At 39.9% G+C, this 16,349-nt stretch overlaps 1 protein-coding gene across 1 annotated transcript; it reads left to right on the top strand.

The window, feature by feature from the left end:
- The first annotated feature begins 3,375 nt into the window (after positions 1-3,375).
- Positions 3,376-14,484, top strand: ZNF830 (zinc finger protein 830). The gene is made up of 10 exons (XM_062500157.1): positions 3,376-3,498; positions 3,602-3,701; positions 4,752-4,872; positions 5,412-5,445; positions 6,654-6,865; positions 7,201-7,291; positions 7,926-7,989; positions 10,906-10,986; positions 12,264-12,340; positions 14,073-14,484. The coding sequence occupies exons 1-10, from the start codon at positions 3,377-3,379 to the stop codon at positions 14,254-14,256; spliced, it is 1,086 nt and encodes a 361-aa protein (XP_062356141.1). The 5' UTR covers position 3,376; the 3' UTR covers positions 14,257-14,484.
- Positions 14,485-16,349: the final 1,865 nt, after the last annotated feature.

The raw sequence follows: 16,349 nt of genomic DNA, 5'->3' as shown, positions 1-16,349 counted from the left end.
ATTTTGAGTGGTGCTTTAAGTTGTTACTGAGCTCCTTGATGCAGACGTATGTTTTTTACACAGATTTCTGATGTACTGTGGTTTTTATAGATTATTTGTATTTTTATTATTTGTGTTCTGTCTTGAGTTATGTTGAGAAATGAAATGAGATGACTCATGCTGCACAAACACCAAGGGTTCAGTTCAAGCAAGGTATAACTAAGGAGCTATTTTGAAAGGGTTTTTTTATACTTTTTTCTGAATTTACTGAATTCACAATGCTATATTTAATGGGAAGATGCAGTGATTATTCCAGTATGTTAAGGCAATCAGTGAATTTTTACGACACGTTGCAAAGAGACACAGGTATATTTTAGCAGTGCCATCTGTGTGAGGGTTATGACTGAGTCTTGCAGTCAGATACATGCCGTGCTTAACTTTCTCTGTTAGGTGAGAAGTCAGCTTTTGCAGGAGACAGAAAATTTGAGTGGGTGCAGCCAACTTTGCAGTGGTTGTTCAGAGGTTCTGAGCAGACTGTGGAGCGTGTCAGCCTGTAGGTAACATAAATGTACAGGAGCTGCTTTTTCACTGATGCTCCTCATTGGGAGGTCAGCCAGATGCACAGTGGCTGGCCACACAGGGACTGGTGAGGAGCCTCTTCTGTGCAAGAAATAAACTCCATCCCAAATGAGTCAGACTGAGAATGTTTAGAATTGGCCCTTAGGTAGTGAGCCATTATCCAGATGTTTTAAGTTATCTACAGTTCTAGCTATCCTTTCAAGATAAAAATAGGAAATGTATGTAAAAAGATTTTAACTTCTGATAAGTTATGAAGCTTAAATAATACCTAAAGTGTTACTATTACAGTATTGTCTTTGATGTTCGTAATTGGAGGAACTTTTTTTTTTTAGTGAAAAATGGCATTGAACAAATGTAGTGATAGCTGTGCATTAGAAAGGGTAATTTGTATTCTAAAAATGCTGGTTGACCATACCAAGAGTTGAGTTGCCATGTTTTTTGTTGTTAACCAGTTACTCCAAGCTTGTATTTTTTTCCTGATGGAATTCTCTTATCAGCATCTGTGGAGGATTTAATAGTTTAAACTCCTAGGAACCTTATCTGTCATGTTAAGATTTGGTATGGTAGGACTGCAGAAGTTTTTTCCTAGGCTAACTTGTCTGTCATGCTGCAATTTCCCAGCACTTTAAGAAGAAGAAGCATTTGTGAAGCCCTGCCTAGCCTCTGGCTGCTTCTGTACTAGATTCAGTTGACTCTTAAGCCACCAGCAACACTTGCCTAATTCAGGGAATGCAAAATCAACCACTTTCCTGTGATGGAAAGGATTCTCACCCTCCCAGATGTGGTTCCTCTTATGTGCTGAGCTTTCACAGGGGCATGTACAATAAAAGTATCCTCCTGTGCCCACGGAGAGAACTGGGAGCTGTGGTCATGGCTAGGACTGTGTCCATTTCTGCTGTTCCTGTGTAGTTTTCTCTCTTGGGTGAGAACATTTACAGGCAGACATTGTCTTCCCAGCAGTCTTTCCCAGAAATTGCTGCTTCCTTAGATGTGCTTGTGTGAGTACATCTCAGAGCAAGGTAGATTAAGTTCAGGGTATTCCATAGCAGATCTTTTGATTGGTCTGGTGCTTTGAGGTAAAGAGAGTGATGGTGAACCTCCCACACTAGCACATCAGTATTCAGCAGAGGGTGGATGTCTTGAGCCAAATGTACCTTGCAGTGCTAAGTGCTTTGGTTTCTAGGACAAAAGTCTGTGTATGAAGACCAACTTCTGCAGTATAAATTGCTTTGTCTTCCAAATATAAAAATGAGTTGATTTGTTTTGGAAAACAGGTGGTTGCTTTTAGATTTATCCAAGACATTCTGGAGTGAATTGACTTTTATATTTGGTTCTGGAGAGGGGAGCCGCAAATATTTTTTTTTTGTCATAATAGCCTTAAATTCAGTAAAAGCAAGCATCTGTGCTTTTCAAAAGTGCAGCAGACTGCAATTGTGGAAGGAAGGGGAAGGAAGAGGTGATTTAAAATATTCTTCAGAATTTGTAAATATAAATAATCAAGCTTAAGCCGTAGTCTCACTGATTCTGTAGACCAGGTGTACTGTGATACCTGTTTTACTACTGAATCTTTTCCTCAGCCCAACAATCTGCCATGATCATGTCAAAACAGAAGTTCCTCCCTTTTGCCGTAGTTGCACTTATCCCATCGTCTTCCTCCAGTTGCTGTGTTGCTCTGGCTGTGTTTACACACCTTGGACTTGCCATCCTGGCAAAACGTACCACGGGATTTGTCTTTTATCAAAATGGAAATTGAATTGCACATGCCCTTGGCCCATTTTATCTCCCAGATCCCGTGGGCTGGTCTGAAATGAACCAAACCCAACTCGGGGAAATGTGGAGTCTGGAGCCATGGGATGGGTTGCTCTCTGGGAACAGCACAAAATTATAGTGGCATCCTCCATGGCCAAGTTCTCTGGAAGGTAATGTTGCTGTAAACCTGGAGCAACACCTTTTGACTTCTAATGGACACTCGTGGTTTGGAGTGGAGCACTTGACACCGTGGAAGTTGGCACTAGATTTTTTTTTTTTTTTGTTAACTTACGTTATTGTACTGTGATAAAAAGATAAAAATAAACCATGGAAAGTTCTCTGCTGTCCTTGGTCATGTTGTAGTCACTAAATGCTGTATTTGGGCTGTATTTTTGTGGGGAAGGCACACCCTGCTCTGGCTGGTGCTGTGCAGGGCAGGGGGACGAGCGGGGCCTCATGGAGAGTGCCTTGATTTTTTGGGGCCTCCAGTGTTCCCAGGACTGGCAACGAGACAGCTTAAAAAAAAGCTGGGTTAGTATTTTCTTTAAAAAAAACCAAAATAACCCAAAATACTTTACACAGTTGTGTTGCATACCGTGCACTGGAACAGGTTCTCCAGAGAGGGTGTAGAGTCTTCCTCACCGAGGATATTAAAGAACCATCTGGACACAACTCCTGTGCCAGGTTGGACCAGAGGACCCACTGGGATGCCTTCCAACCTGACCCACCCTGCGATTCTGTGTTTTCTGGATCTGGATGTACGGGATTGTAACGTTACTTGTTTTTCACTTAACTAGATGGCTTGGCGTGAGGGGTAGGGTACGTTTCAGTCAGCTTATTCAGAGGCGTGTCCCACAGCTGGACCGCTGTGTCTAGCGAGCTCTGTTGGTGCTCCAAAGGCTTAACCAAGGAACATCCCGAGGAAGGCGACGAAGGAGACAAATCCATTTCCACTTCCATTCCGCCTCCTCCTCCTCTCCCCCCCGCCCTCCGCTCCCTTCCCGGCGCACTCCCGGCGGCGTCACGGCGCGCGCCGGCCCCGCCCCTGCGCCCCGCGCGCCGGGGGAAGATGGCGGCGGTCGGGGCGGGCGCGGGGCGGAAGCAGGTGCGGCAGGAGGAGCTGCGGCGCCTCATGAGGGAGAAGCAGCGCCAGAACGCGGGCAAGAAGCGCATCGACTCGCCCTTCGCCAAATATCCTCGGCACCGGGCTCGCTAGAGCTCGGCGGGGAGGGAGGGAGGGAAGGAGGGAAGGGGTCCGCGTCCCGCACGGTGCTTCCCTTAACGCGGCCGGCACGTACAACAGCCTGGGGCACCTGAGCTGCTCCCTGTGCAACGCGCCCGTGAAGGGAGAGCTGCTGTGGCAGACCCACGTCCTGGGCAAGCAGCACCGGGAGGTGAGCGGCGGCGGCGCGGAGGGTGCGGGTCTCGGCCGGGCTTTGTTGTTTGGGAGCACCGGGACAGCATTTGGGAAGGGGAGGGATTGGGGGGGAGGCCGGAACGGCGGAACCGGGGCCTGGCGTTCGCTGCTCCGGGCTCTGGAAGTGCGGCAGTGGGAGCAGCGGAACGTCCGCCGGGATGAGGCTGGGAACCAGCCTGGCTGTTCCGTCTGGGCTCTGTTGTCTTAATGCCTGTGCGGGGATTGGAAAGGCAGCCCCCTTAAGAAGGGGTCCCGTGTCTTCCAGGGGTTCGCTCCTCAGGTGAAGCAGCTCCCACCTAAGCGACGGCTTTTGGCTGTCACTTGTCTGCAGCTCGGACTTGGAAACAACTCCCGCCCCTGCCCCCGCCCCGGGCTTGCTCGGGGAGCTGTGAGCTGATAAATGATGGTTTATGCTGGGTTAAGAAAATACGCTTTTTTTTTTTTTTCTTTGTAATTCAGCAGTAAAGATGAAGAACTTGTTAAGCAAGTCAGGGAGTTTGTAACTTGGATGCCACAAGTTCTGCTGCTAATTCTTAGCAAAAACTGAAAAATTTAAACTGTGTTTAAATTTACAAGTACTCAGGAAAAGACCAAAGGAATGGAGGGGTTCCATTTCATTGCCTGCATTCAGACTGGATGACTGCAGCAAGGCAGGATGATGTCTTTCATGCTGTTGAAGTGCTGTGTTTTAATTTTAAAACATTTACTATTCGAGGACTTTAGAATAAATCCTGCCTTCCTGCTCTTTTCTCCAGTGCCTTACTGCTGTCAGTGCCACTGCTCTTTTCTTTCTTACTGGTACAGCCTCCCTTGTGTGAGTGTCAGTTCCTCTTCCTCCATGTCACATCATTCCGGAGGCTGACTGAAACACTGGTGTTTGTTCTGGTACCTGTGGTGTCTGTTTCAGTGATCTTGTTCTAGAGAGGTATTAGCTCACTTTGATGAGTTGTTGCAAAAGCTCTGTATTTTAAGCTGCAGTCCGGAAGTTACTGCTGGTAATGTGTCCTAAAATTTTATTTCTTTACAGAGAGTTGCAGAATTAAAAGGCACAAAGCAGACGGCCACTGGGTCAGCTGCTGGCACATCCTCTCATCCTGTCAAGAGAAAAACAGTTGAGACGGAAAATACAGACCTAAAGAGAGTAAAAGGTAACAAGATAGAAATACTTGCCAGAATCCATCCATTTTACATCTTGAATGGTTTTGGTTTGTTTTATTCCTGTGGATGTGAGTATGAACACACCAGACTGTTGAGTTAACAGTCAGCCCGTTGCTGCTGAAAAGGGAAAAAGTTTGCTTGCTCTTTCTCTGTGAGTTCTGTATCAGGAGAAAACTGTGCTTTTGGAAGTTTACCTGGTTTTCTTCTGGATTATTGGGTTAAATTAGGGTGTGTAACTGCAGGCTTGGCCTGAACAGATTGAGAAGCAGTGTAAATGAAGCAGTAGGAACACTTCCCTAGGAGTGGTGTTACTCCTTTTCAGTGACATCAAGTCACTGGTTTTCCTCAAACCATGCACCAGAGTTCTTGCCAAAGAACAGTTAATTTTATCCCTTGGTGCTACCAGATGTGTAAATGTATGATATGTTAAATACACATGCATTTGGGGACTTGGTGCTATCATAGAAGTCTTAGGGATGTTTCTTTTCAAAGTGTGGATTTTAACAAGTGACTCTTGGCTGTTGTACAGGTACAGACAAAAAGCCACACACGTCTTCATCGGGGTAAGTAGATCTTGTTATTACGTACAAATTTTTTTCTAACTGCCAGTGGCTGCATTCCCACCCAGCTCTTCCTTGTCTCTGCTTCCTAGACAAGGGCAAAGGTTCAGAGAGTCAGCAGATCCCTGCTTCTGCCCATTTTCTGACAGAGCTATATGTTCCTGAACATGGCAGCATTTTCCTGGGGGAAGATAATCGTATCAACTCTTAAGACTGTCTGAGAAAACAGGAATTCTTTTACTGTCACTGACAGACTTTAAAGGATTGACATGTTGTGCTATTACATAGCTTGAACATAACTAGATTGTAGCATGAACTCTAATAATGCTGACATCCTTCAGAAGAGGTGGCAGTCTGAAATTAAGACAAATTTTGAATGTATAATTAAATTATTTATTAACAAAAAACTACTAACAAATGACAGATCTTCATTAGGATGGTTTTTGTCACCTAAAATTCATGTGGGTGCCTGTGCTGCAGTTGAACTTGTACCAATATAGGACTGTATTTGACTTAAAGGGGTTGGGTTAAGCATTTCAACTGCCCCTAAAATTTTCTGATGGTATTTGGACATCTTTGCAGGGTTGGCAGATGTCAGGTGACACCTGTGGGTCTCCTCTACACTTCACAGGATAAATTGCTATCTTGCATAGTACTATATGCTGTTTCCTTGTAGAAATTTGTGTGTAAAATTAATACTTGAGAAGTTTGTCCATTTTTGGACTTCATTGGTATGATTAGGTTAAAATATAATGTGGAAAAATGTTTGGCTTGCAGTCTGCAGCTATTCCAGCAAATCTGTTTTCTCATTGCTGAGCCTGTGTGGCTGTTCTAAACTGCAGTCCTGGACAGCAGTAGGTACCCAAAATAAGTAGCAGATTACTTAGAGGGTGGAAAAAGAGTAACCACCATTCTGACTTGTAACAGGTTATTTTTATTAATGTTTCTGATAGTGAATATGCAAATATGCAAAATGAATCTAAAATGTGTTTTTAGAATTAACCTGGGCATTTCTGGGGAACTGCAAGTGGGAGCCCCAAGTGTGTGCTGCCTTCTGACAGTGGCTGTGTTGGCAGCTGTGCAGTTCAGAGTGTTGCTCAGTATCTCACAGCCTGTACTGCTCACAGAGGGACTGCTCACTGGGCTGCTGGTGCTGGACTGGAGTCATTGGTGTGAAGTTTCAAACTGTTCTGTTGTGGGCTCTTTACCAGGTTGCCAGCAGATTTTTTTGATGAAGCAGAGCAAGACAGCACCAGTGTACAGCTTTCCAAGGGCCCAGGTCCCAGTTTATTGTCAGGGAATTACGATGATGATGATGATGATGAAGAGGAGGAGCAAGAACAGTCAAGCAAATCTTTGGTTGTGCATAAAACTGAAATTCCACCCCCAGCTCAAGAAGTAATAGCTAATTCTCTGCCTGCAGGTAATGCTGATTGAAATAATAAGGTAATTCTGAGATTGTAAGGAGAACCTTTGATTTTACTGACAATGAAAGGTTTTTATTTTATTTTTCTAATTATTGCCTATAGGTGATGGGTAACTTGAGTGATGATGAGGAAGTTTATCTCTAACTGGAAGTAGAGATAAACTAGCAAAGAATCTCCTGTTATTGTATGGTGGTTGCTCCTTGATTTTACGTTCAAGTAACATCTGGCTGTTCTTCCCTTGATTCAGTAACTGAATTCCTGTCTAATAGGAATTTTAGGAAATGCCTGAACAGCCATTCTTTTTGTCACAGACTTCTGTCCTTTCCTATAGATTTTTTTGACACCAAAACTCCAGCTGCTCCTATAGTTTCCCATTCAGGATCCATACAGAAAGCAGAGATACAAGAGAAGGTAGTCGAAAGGTAAGCAGTCAAATCAAGTATTGATAATCTTAGGAATTGTAAAAAAACATGTATCTTCCAGGAAATAGAGACTGTGATCACTTGGAAATCTAAACTTACTGTTGCATTCAGAATAGTTTGTATATATGTCAGCCTCAGGCATTATTTCAGACAGTTATCTTACACCCTAGGGACAGGAGAAGAGATGGAGCACGTCATAGAGAGTCTGTTTGACATCTCTTTGCAAATTTTAACATGGGGTACTGTGGGAACTTAATGTCAACCACTGCTCTCCACTGTTTAAAGGAAACTGCTTTTCTGTAGCAATGGTTCAGCTCACTTGAGCACTCCTTTAGACAGTTGCTTTAGTCTTTCAGAAGTAGCAACTGCGCCATTTCTTTAAGAAGCATAAGCTCCAGTTCTTGTTTTATCAGTAAGATTTAAACCTTTCTGTGCAGTTCCTTCAAAGTGAGGAAAGAACAAGCAGAAGGAGGAGATTTTGATGGTTGTAGATAAAACTAAGGGCTTAAAAAACTTCCTGTGTTTCTACAGATTTGCACAAAGGATTATGAATTTAATTCTTGACTCTTTTTAACTCCTCAGTAAAGCAGACTGTAAAGTGTTAGCTTGGGCTAATAGTAATCAAATATTTCAGGAAAGAAAACACTGCTGAAGCTTTGCCAGAAGGTTTCTTTGATGATCCTGAAGTGGATGCAAAAGTAAGTGATCTACTCGTTTTGTTACTGGATTTATTTCTGCCAGTTATTACGATTTTCTCAGTAGTAAGGATGCTTTTCCATGTAATCTAGTCATACTGGCATATAAGGAAATGACTGAATATTTAGACTAGAATAGAATATTTCAGTTGGAAGTGACCTATAGTAATCATCTAATCCAACTGCCTGAAAACTCAGGGCTGAACAGGAGCTAGAAGTTGTTATTAAGGGCATTGTCCAAATGCCTTTTGAGCACAGACAGGCTTGGGGCATTGGCCACCTCTCCAGGAAGCCTGTTCCACTGCTCTCCCACCTTCTTGGTAAAGAAATGCTTCCTACCTACCAGTCGGAACCTCCCCTGGTGCAGCTTTAAATGTTCATTCTGTGTGAATTAGAAAACATGCACAGGGATGGAGGTGGGCAGGAAGAGCTTGTTAAAATCATCTCTTGGAAAGTATTTTTGATTATGATTCCTCTGGGGCTCTTAAAGAAATGTCATTTGTTGATTGGAATACTGAACTGAGATTTGGACAATCTACCTTTATTTCTGTGAGTTGTCCCAGGAAAAGCAGTTCACTTAATTTGTATGTTCAATTTTGCTTTGGAATTGGGGATATAACAGTTCTATAAGACCTTTGTGAAATCCTGCTGAAAAGTGTCGAGTTAGTGTGTGACTGATGAGGTGCATCCACTTGCAATGAAAATAGCTCCGTTACGCCATGCACTGTCATCTGTAGAACTGGTTACACAAGAGTGAACTTGGTCTTCAGCCCTCTTGTCTCTTACCACTTTGGGGTTTTATGATGCTCAGAAAAGAAAATAAATGTGGGCATTCACCTTGTTTCTCAAACCCCCACAACTAAAAAACTTGAAATTGTGATCAAAAACATTCATACTTCCTTCAGCTTGCACAGTGCCACATGAAGACCAAATAAACACTGGTATTTGAAAAACAAACCTTTTTTGTTTTGTTTTGTAAAATTTGCCACAGATTTGATGGCTTTCTTGCTTTCTTTATTGAAATATAGTGTTGTAGGCTTAAATATTTTTTATTTTCTTTGAGTATATTTCCTTGTTCACACAGTGGAAGGCTGCTGGTGTATTTAAATGGCATTGTGATGCCAAGCCATTAGATCTAGTTTGGAGACCTTCCAAATAATGCTTCTTCATGTTCAGTTAGTCCCACTGGCCCAGCTAACAAGCTTAGGTGTTTTATTTGCTCTGGCAAGACTCATTTGGCACTACTCATGCCCATTTGTTGCCATTGTGAATAGTTTTGAATAATGATACTCCAAATACTGAAATAGGTAGTTGAAAAAGCTATGCTTTGGCTAGTTGTTTTTTTTTTTTTCAAATACTTAGTTTCATTATAAGTTGGGAATGCAGGAATACCTAGCAGGCAAAGGAGAATCTGCTTAGATCTGTGAGGACCCTGGTTAGTGACCTTTGTTCTGGTTATTGTTTCTGTTGATAAATTTACAAGTGGTCCAGTTAGCTATTCCTTGAATTCCCTTTCTGAGTGTAACTAATACTCAGAGGAAGGAAAATGTTTGTGACATCACTTACACTGAGATGGCTGCGGTGATTCTGTGTTGGAATCATACACAAAATAATTATTTTAAGAATTCACTGGGCATTTGAAAGGGAGATTGTGGGCATGAAAAATGCTTGTTATTTGCATCATGCATATGTAAAGCATATAAATTCTGGAATAGATAAATATTTCAAGAAAAAATAATAACTTTAGTGTTTAAATTTATTGTAAGAAATACAAATAATTATGAATTACAAAAGACAACCACAATGCATAATAACACAGTACATACACATATGATAGAAATAATAACAGAACAGAAAAATGAAATGATGACTATTACTTCCCAGTATGAGTTTGCTTGGAAGCTTCTAATTTATTCTATAAACTTAATTCATACTACTTGATTTTGTATAATCACTCAGGAACAAAATTTAATCACTCAGGAACAAAATGCACCAAACTGTTGTCTTTACTAAGGTGATGACTGACATGTCACCAAAAGAGCAGAATGAATAAAGGGAAAATAAAACTAATGCAAAAAGATGGCGTCATGACTTCTTATGTTCAAACTGCTTAGTTCTCCTAGCTATATAATTTATACCCAGTCCTGAGTCAGGCATAATCTGTCCTCTAAAATACATTATATGCCACATCTTCCAGTCTTGAATTGTGGAAGTTTCAATTACACAGGTAGACTATCTTGTTTATTTGTTTGCATTAAAAGAACAATCTGGCTTTGATTACCTTGGCTGTAGATTTTAAAACACATTCTTACCACTACTACTTTTTCAGACTTGATGTCTTAGTACTAAATGCTGTCTACCACAGAATAAAAAGCTTTGCATGTCATTAAAATTGGTTTGTAGCTGTACAGTTTTTCTGTTAGCCAACAAAATTAGACTAGATTTGAAATACAGTCAGACTACCTAACACCAGCAGACTAGACTGAAAAGTTTGATACTTTATATTATGCCAAAGGCAATAAATTCACTGCTTTTTGGCTTGTGAAATGGCTACTGTATGCAATTGTACAGGCAGCTTACAGAAGAATTTAATAGTTATCACCTGACACAGTGAAATGACAGACCATCAAACTCACTTTTGTTACTCCAGATATTCCACACCAGCCACTTTTAGTCAAGAATTATTCTTTAATGCTGCAGTCACGGGTGTTGTTTTAATCCAGGAGTAGAGTCAGATTTTGTTTTCAAAACCATTTTGTAGCTGCACTCTCTCACTCATATCCATTACTTAAACTGAAGTACATCAACCAGACTTCTCCAATAACACAGCATGATTTTTCCTATTTCTTCTGGGTTTTTTAGTGTCCCTAAGAGTCATTAGACTTAAATTGTTAATTTATAAATTTTCATGTTCCTTAGGTGAGAAAAGTTGATGCGCCAAAGGATCAGATGGACAAAGAATGGGATGAATTTCAAAAGGCAATGCGACAGGTCAACACAGTAAGTAATGGAATCTATATTTATTGATTCTAAATACTATACACAAGAAGGAAAACAACAGTTTCATGCAGCTCTGCAGAATGGCTGACATCTGCATTTGTCAGCTGTTGTGTGCAGTGTGTGGTTAAATGCACTTTATAAATGAGCAAAGGGTTCTTTGTATTTTCCCCTTAAAGGAAATTAAGTTGAAAACTTTTTATCAAGATCCAGTCATATGTATCTAGCTACATTTGTTACACTGTATTTTATTTAAATACTATTTAGCTAGCTTATACCTCAGATTAGTGTCCTGTATCCAAACAGGACACAGTCGTGGGTTCTTCTTTAGATCTAAATTCGTATTTTAACTTCTAAAAACACTACCCATTTGTCTGTCTTTTACGAAAAGTATCTATAAAGTGTAGGTAACCTGGATTTCATGTTTAATTTAAATGTACTGGAATGGAACTCCAAAATCTGGGAAAGTGACAAAAGAGTTTGAGACACATAAATTAGCCACAGTTTTTCTGTACTTCAATTTTTCACTCTTTACCATCGCATGGAAAGTCTTCCTGCAGCAGGTGTTTATCTGCCCTTTTGTACAATATAAAACTGTACTACAGATTACCTGGTGTTTTCAGTCTTCCCCTGGAGTATTTACTATCCTTTTAATTAATTATAAATAGTTAGTCATATGTCAATTGCTGAGAAACGTGGTGCAGAAAAATGTATCATTGCTCATTTTAAAGCAGTCAGCACTATAAACAGAGCGAATGTTCATACAAAAGCGGTGGTGGATACATTTTGCTAGCATAAGCCATTCAGATAATTCTTCAGCTTAGGAGGAATCTTCTCAGTTATGCGTGGACCATTGATTGCATAGCATCTCCCAGACATTCAGATTTGAGAAAGTATATGCTGAAAAAAATAACAGGTTAGAAACACTTCGGGATCTAGTGGGAATATTTAAACAGTATGTTCAATAAGTGGTGTGTATTTAAGTCCCAAGCACTGGGATAGAGCTCCCGTTTCAGCCTCAGACTGTGGGTGTGTGTAGTGTGTTGAAAATTTCTGAAGATTAACCCCAAAGCAGCTAGACTACTTTTAAGAAAAAGCATTTCCATTTCAAATTAAACCAGACTTTTTTTTTTTTTAGTATTTGCCCTTGTGAAGATGGGAATATACACAGAGGAGGTTGACTTGAGGTAGAGGGGAACAGGGGAGAACACGGACATTGTAAAGGAGCAGAAGTGGAATTTTGGGTGAAGGTGAATTTTCTCAGTGCTTTTCTGGTTTAGATTTCAGAAGCAATAGTGGCAGAAGATGATGAGGAGGGACGACTAGATCGCCAGATTGGAGAAATTGATGAGCAGATGTAAGTAGATCAATTTTTCCTCAAATTCTCTGTTCTCTAGCAGTAATGGATTGCTCTTTGACTAGAGTGATAAAAACACTTTTAATCTGCGATACTACCTTTCATTAATCATCTGAGTATTTGAAGGACAGACTCCCTCAAATTGCAGAAAGATGCCTAATAAGGACATGGATTTTGGTACAAAGTTATGTAACTTCTCCAAAGAGAGAATGCACTGAAGGTACACAAGGCAAATTCTTGGAACAAACTGTCCCTCTTCCCTGTCCAATGTCTTAATTTGTATTTCCCTCGGAATTTTGATAGATATAGAATTTATGTGAACATATTTAAGAAACATTTCCTGTAATGAAAATGTCCTGTCCTTTGGCAAAAGTGTCCTTTGATTCTAGTAGGAGTTTGCTTTAAAATTTTTGTGGAGTGATGCACTTCATTACATGAAGTGGTTGTTTTGCTGAGAGGCTGGCTGTGGTGGTTGGATGTGCATTGGTTTAAACTCAAGTAACCTGAAATTCAGCTTAGTGGAACAGTTTCTTACCATTTTTGTGTAGCTCAACACACTGATATTAGCAGTGATAATGGCAATTGCAGTGACTGAAAAGGAAGAGATGCAACAAAAAGAAGACACTATAAATTAAAGCAACACTTCAACCATGTGGGCAGATTTACATGCTGCACATAATCAGTGTATGGTAACAACAGCACTGGGTTAAAACTGAACTTTGTTATTAAGGAATGTCTTTTAACTATGTTAGTGCAATTCTGGAGAGGGCTTGAGCTGAACCTGCCTCTCTTAGAGAATTTATTTTTCTTACTAGCTAAGGCTGCTGTAGGTACATAGAACCAAATGAATAAATTTGTAGAGTATTTCAAGTTTGTTACTGGAATTACTTTTCCCCAAAATAAAAGTTCCAAATAGATTTTTAGAGACTTTTTGCAACTTTTGACTTCCGAGTATATTTCAAATGCAAGTTGAAAATTAAATAAGTTTCTTGGCCTTCAGATCTTCAGCTATGACTGCCTGTAAGAATCATATTGGTGATATGCTAGGGGGAAACAGTATCCAGATAGTAACCCCTCCATGTTGACCCTTCTGAGCAAATAAGAATGAAAGGGGCAAAGGTGAATTTAATTTGGGCTGGTACTACTTGGCATTTTCAAAAAAATACCCTATTTGAAATGGCTAGAATAGTTATAAAACACAGTTCAAGGACAGAACTTTTTAAGTAAATGGAAACCTGAAACTTCTGCATTGTGTTTACTTAAAATGTTCTGTTACAGCACAGAGGAAGCAGATAAAGAATCTGAACACTCTGTGCTGTTTTTTTTATTTTTAGAGATGCCACCTCTAAGCTATCAAAATTAATAATTGATGTTACACTGTTCTCTCATGAAAACCATAAATGGAGCAAAGAATGATGTTCCTTCTTGTGTGGATGTTGGTTCTGTGCTTTTTGAAGAATGGTTTGTGACTGTAATGCATTTAAGTATTTGGATTAGATCTTATTGCTAGATCTTATTAGATCTTATTGTGATCAGAGAACTGATCACACCTCTTGTCACTTGGTGAACACTGAGAAAGTGCACTAACATCTTCAAAGCTTATTTCTTTTTCATTGATGGGAAGCTGTAAAGCTTCTTTATCCAAAGTTGTGGAAGCAAAATCCAGCAATGGAGATGATCAAATTAATATGGAAAGGCCCCGAAAGTTAACAGGCATTTCACTTTCCAACAGTGAATGCTACCGCCGTGTCGAGCTTTTGCGGAACCGCCAGGATGAGATGAAGGAGAAGTTAAAGGAAGCCATGAGATTAAGAGCAGCACAAGAGAAAGAGGAGGAAGATGTTGGTAGTGAAGATGAAGAAGAGCTGCAGGATTTGCTGTCACAAGACTGGCGGGTGAAAGGGGCTTTGTTGTAGCATTTCTGCAACATGCTTGATACTCTTTTTAACTGTGGTCTTACTTCCATTGTTAGAAGGGAGATTCTTTTGTTAAATACTTATTTAAAGAGGATCGTGAGGCAAAGAGCCAAGCTTATTAAAAAAAAAAATTGTAGATCTACAGTGGTGTATTATTATAAAAACTGTATATTGTAAATATTTTACAATGCTGAATGCACCTTTCCTATTAAAATGACTGGTTTCCTACCAGAAGTATTTTAATGGGGTTAACAAATCTGTAAAGAATCTCTAGGGTTTTGGAAGCATTAGCTCAGTTTATTAATTTTTGAGACTTGGCTTATTGTCTATAGAAGTGCATAGTCTACAAAGTTTTCCCAGACTGGGAGTTTTTGGGAAAGGGAAATATTAAGCATTTATGTTTTCTTAATATTTGTAGGTGCCCTTCTGTCCATTGCCCTAGCTCCCAATAAAATATGTACATTTTTTTTCTGGGTCCATTACAGTTTCTCTGTGTCTGTAAGGACTAAGCTCAGAAATGCTGGACTACATCTTCTCCACAATGTATATCCTGTGATGTGCCATAGCACTGCTGAATATTTTTGTTTATAGTCTCCTGTTTTGCTGAGTGCAGCCATCATGTAGCATACCTCACATTTCTTGAACCAGAGGGATGAGAACACAGTGGCTACATATTTGCATCGCTTAATGAATGGGTGACAAAATACCTGAGTGGAAGGTACTGCACTGGAAACTGAGGAGGTAAAATAGCTGCAAATACTGGAAATTTTCTTAAAATGCTATCTTAGGCACAAAAAGCATCTACAATTGATTCTGTTCTGATGAACACAGATTAAGTAAAATCAAGAACAAACAAACTTGACAAGACTGGGACATGGAAAGCAGAACTACCTTTGGTAAGTGTCTATTTTATTTTTTTTTTTTTTTTACTTTTGCAGATCTTCAAATATTTCAAATTTGCTGAGGATTTTTTAAAAATAAGAGGGAAGTGTGGCTTGACTGATACCAAAAAGTAAAGTTGTTAAGGTTAACCTTTTTTATTTATATTCTAGATTTAAAACTAGTGAGATTTTAACGGGAGAAAACAAGCTTTGGTCTTATGAAAACACTCCAGTTACTTGCCTCAGAGATGGTTATCAACCAAGTAATAAAGATTAGAACTAAACTTAGATGTTTGATTTTCATGTTTTGGGGGAAATATTTGATATGGCAGAAGCCCTTTGCTTATAGTGAGATGCTTTTTCATCACTCCCAATTTCCATAATCCTTGGGTTCAGCTCTTCCTATTTATAAAGCTGTCAAAATTCAGGCAATGGCCCTTAGTGGTTTATACTTATGGCATCCACACTTTCCTCCTCTCATGTGCTGGCTTACAGCTCTTAGTAAGAGTAAGTGTAAGTAGCTGTTGCTGCTAAAATGTTTGATGTGACACTGAAGTCTTACATGAATTAGGACTGCCACTGAAATAGCAACATTCAGAGTATTAAAATACAACCTAAGTGTTCAGAGAATATTGAAATAAATAATGCATGTTTGGACAAGTTGGAGAAAACTTAGTTGGATCAAAACTGAAATAAAATGTTTTTGTATAGCATGAAGCATTTGAACATCAATGTCTAAGGTGCCTGTCATGCTGCAGTGGAAGATCTCTGGAACCATTTATAACTGAAAAGACAACTTCTAGCTGAGCGGGTGGTGCAGTATTAACAGGACAGTCTTTTTCAAAACAAACCAAAAAACTCACTCCCCTAATTTCCCTCATGAGAAAAGCTAAGCTAAGTTTCTAACCATTCTGTTCTGTATCTTGGCTTTTCACTGACCCCACTCACCAAAGCACACAAGTTTGTTAACACTGAACTTCAGAACCATTCTACATTTGGCTTAATATCAGAGAAACTGAGGTAATGAATGTCAGGTTACACTGAGCATCATGGACATACATGTTTGGACAGTATAAAAATGCTAATCTCTGAGTCTATTAATGACACTTACTTTTGATACATTTTTCTGTAATTCTACTTTCATCTTACACATAAATCTGGAAGTCATGGTTTCAACTGTGGATGAGTAGGAAATTAACAGAGCATTAAAAC

Source organism: Cinclus cinclus, chromosome 1 (assembly GCF_963662255.1).
Source record: "Cinclus cinclus chromosome 1, bCinCin1.1, whole genome shotgun sequence".
In the NCBI taxonomy this organism is placed as follows: domain Eukaryota; kingdom Metazoa; phylum Chordata; class Aves; order Passeriformes; family Cinclidae; genus Cinclus; species Cinclus cinclus.
This window is presented reverse-complemented; position numbering and strand designations above follow the sequence as displayed.